At 41.9% G+C, this 3,294-nt stretch overlaps 1 protein-coding gene across 1 annotated transcript; it reads right to left on the bottom strand.

Moving 5' to 3' along the window:
• Nucleotides 1-702: 702 nt before the first annotated feature.
• LOC142180865 (uncharacterized) lies at nt 703-1,125 on the bottom strand. The gene has a single exon (XM_075252964.1). The coding sequence runs from the start codon at nt 1,123-1,125 to the stop codon at nt 703-705; it is 423 nt and encodes a 140-aa protein (XP_075109065.1).
• Nucleotides 1,126-3,294: the final 2,169 nt, after the last annotated feature.

Genomic DNA, 3,294 nt, shown 5'->3' with positions numbered 1-3,294 from the left:
GAAAGTGTTCTGAGTCTCCTCCCGCCATCCTAACCCGAGTCTTAGCTCCATCATACATGTCCTTAATAACCCTAATATATGCTACTAGGACCCTTTTAGCTTCCAAGCATCTCCAAAGCACCTCTCTCGGGACCTTGTCATAAGCTTTTTCTAGGTCAATAAACACCATTTGCAAGTCCTTCTTCATCTCTCTATACCGCTCCACCAATCTCTTCACTAGATGAATAACTTCCATAGTCGAACGCCTCGACATGAAACATAACTGGTTCTCAGAAATGGATACACTGCTCCTCACCCTCAATTCAACCACCCTCTCCCAAACTTTCATCGTATGGCTAAGCAACTTAATCCCCCTATAATTATTGCAACTTGGATATCGCCCTTGTTCTTATACAACAGAATCATCGTACTCCACCTCCATTCTTCTGGCTTCTTCTTCGTCCTAAAATTGATATTGAACAGCCTAGTGAGACACTCCAAACCTGTATGGCCCGCATTCTTTCCAAATTCCACAGGGATTTCATCTGGCTTGGTTGTTCTACCCCTATGCATCTTGTGCATAGCCCTCTTCATTCAGGAGTTTATTGAAGTATGTCAGCCATCTGCGTCTAAACTGAGCCTCTTCCATCAAAAGTCTGCCTTCCTCATCTTTGATGCACTTAACTTGATCCGGATCATGGGCCTTCCTCTCTCTCACTTTGGCTAGCCTGTATAACTTCTTGTCCCCACTTTGGCCCTAAGCTCGTCATACACAAATGCAATAGTCTTAGCCATCGTAACCGCTAACTTCGCCTCCTTCTTAGCCCTCTTATACCCCTCCATGTTCATCCATTTTGCCTCATCGTCCATGCTCTCTACAAGCTTCAAGTACGCCACTTTCTTAGCTTTCACTTTCTCTTGTACCTCCTTACTCCACCACCAGTCACCTTTGTGGCCGCCAGAGAAGCCCTCCGAGACTCCTACCAGCTCCCTTGCAGCTAATCTAATACACTCCGCTGTAATGGTCCACATACAGATCACGTCTCCACTGCTCCTCCAGGCTCTCATAGACAGCACCTTTCGCCCCAATTCTTGCGCTTTATCATAAATCAAGGCACCCCGCCTGATCCTAGGTCGACCATACATAACCCTCTACTTTCTCTTCCTCACGATCTCTATGTCCATCACCAATAACCTATGTTGAGTCGTTAGATTCTCGCTCGGTATAACCTTGCAATCCATGCACAGACCCCTATCACACTTCTAGAGGAGTAGATAATCAATTTGAGTCTTGGCCAACAAACTCTTGAAGGTGACCAAATGCTCTTCCCTCTTCGGAAAATACGAGTTAGCAATCAAAAGGCTTTAACACAGTCCAATAACGAAGTACCACCTCCGTTCCTAGCTCCAAAGCCAAAGCCACCATGTACACCGTCATAACCCCAGAGGTCGCCCCAATGTGACTATTGAAATTTCCACCTATAACTAACTTCTTGGGGTGTGGAATTTCACGAACTAACCCGTCAAGATCTTCCCAGAAATGCCTTTTAACCTCTTCGTACAAACCTACTTGAAACATGTAAGCACTAATCACATTTAAAGTAGACCGTCCCACAACCAACTTAATAGCCATTAACCTGTCGTTCACCCTCCTAATTTCTACCACTAACTCCTTAAGATCCCTACCTACCCTATTCTTACCCCTCTCGCGTCTTGAGTACCACAATTTAAACCTATCAGCATCTCGCGCCTTCGAACCCACTCATCTTGTCTCGTGAACACAAGCTATGGTGATCTTCCTCTTCTGGAGGATCCTCACTAACTCTATCGACTTCCTCGTCAAAGTACCTATGTTCCAAGACCCAATTCTTGGTCTAGCGGATCCTTTGCTACCTTTGCCCCTCCCCCTCCCCCCACCTCATCTGAGGACATGATCTTATTCTACCATCACCCACCCCAGCCACTATATTCTAAGGACAATTATGCTAGAACCGTCATTTAAACAGGCAAAGGATTAAACTAAAAGAGGCAGGTCTAACACTTACGTTCTATCCACTAATTATGCATACATATAAGAAAAAAAGACAAGCAAGAATTAAATTAGCAAGGAAAACAGATATATAAAGGAAGGCTAGCCAAACAGAAAGTAAGAATCAAAACTACAGACTAGAACTCCCTAAACAATTACTATCTAGAAAAATAGACAGGCAGATACACTAATTAAGAGTACACATAGGCAATCAAGAAATAGTCTTAAACTATCGTAGACTAATTGGTTAACAACAAAAAAGATAGAAATACTGATCGAAGAATAGGAGGTACTGTCACACCTCCTTTTTACCACCCCGAAAGGGGTATATAGGAGTTTTCCCAATTTAAGTGACAATCGAAACATGATTATTTATATTAAATTCAGAGTCGCCACTGGGGATGGTTTATTGGTGTCCCAAGTCACCGGTTTAAAATCCCGAATCGAGGAAGTTTGACTCTATTTACGGTCTACAAACACAAAAATCCAGGTAAGGAATTCTGTTAACCGAGGAGAAGGTGTTAGGCATTCCCGGGTTCCGTGGTTTTAACACGGTCACTTTGATCATACTTGACTTAATCAAATTGTCTAATTACTCAATTTAGAACCTATGTGCATTTGCCTCTTTTAATTAAGAAATTATCTTAAAACATGTCACGCGTACGTGTACCCGTTTGTTTGGCGCATCAAAAATCATATCACGCGAACGTGTCCACAATTAGTAACGCTTTATTATTATTAAGAAATTTTGGTCAAAGTTGTGGGAACGCATAATCCGATTTTGTTTTTAAGATCATGATTATGTCACGCGAATGTGTCCACAATCACGACGATACATTAAACGTGCCTAAAGCAAACTACGAATATTCATTGTTAATATCTAAGTTAGAATATTTATGAGGGACATGGATGATAACTATGGATGGCATACCTCAATCCATTTTTAAAAGTCATAATTAATTAAGCCTAAGGATGCTCTCATTTACAAATGGTTAAACTTAAAATATATAACTACTAATTGTAAGAAAGCTTGGGGTATTTACTGGGCCTCCAACTATTTAAACAGATCTTAGTCTAACCTAAGGAAATCCTTGGTTATTAAAGGGGAAATTGGACCAACAACAGCCTGTCGAATGGTCCACAGGTAACAATCAACATCAACTAGGCTCAAACTTGAGCCCAATACATAATCAGGGGACCAAGTGCGTGGCTGGCTTGCCATAGTATGGTCTTTTAATTGCGCTGATTTCCAGCCCAGTTCTCGAACAAGGAACCCATTTATCATT

Source organism: Nicotiana tabacum, chromosome 5 (assembly GCF_000715075.1).
Source record: "Nicotiana tabacum cultivar K326 chromosome 5, ASM71507v2, whole genome shotgun sequence".
NCBI lineage: Eukaryota > Viridiplantae > Streptophyta > Magnoliopsida > Solanales > Solanaceae > Nicotiana > Nicotiana tabacum.
Note: the sequence above shows the minus strand (reverse complement) of the source record. Positions and strands in the feature narration are given on the sequence as shown.

What these genes read in the sequence shown, in the direction of transcription:
- LOC142180865 (XM_075252964.1), bottom strand. Translation starts at nt 1,125, where the DNA reads ATGTATGGTCGACCTAGGATCAGGCGGGGTGCCTTGATTTATGATAAA.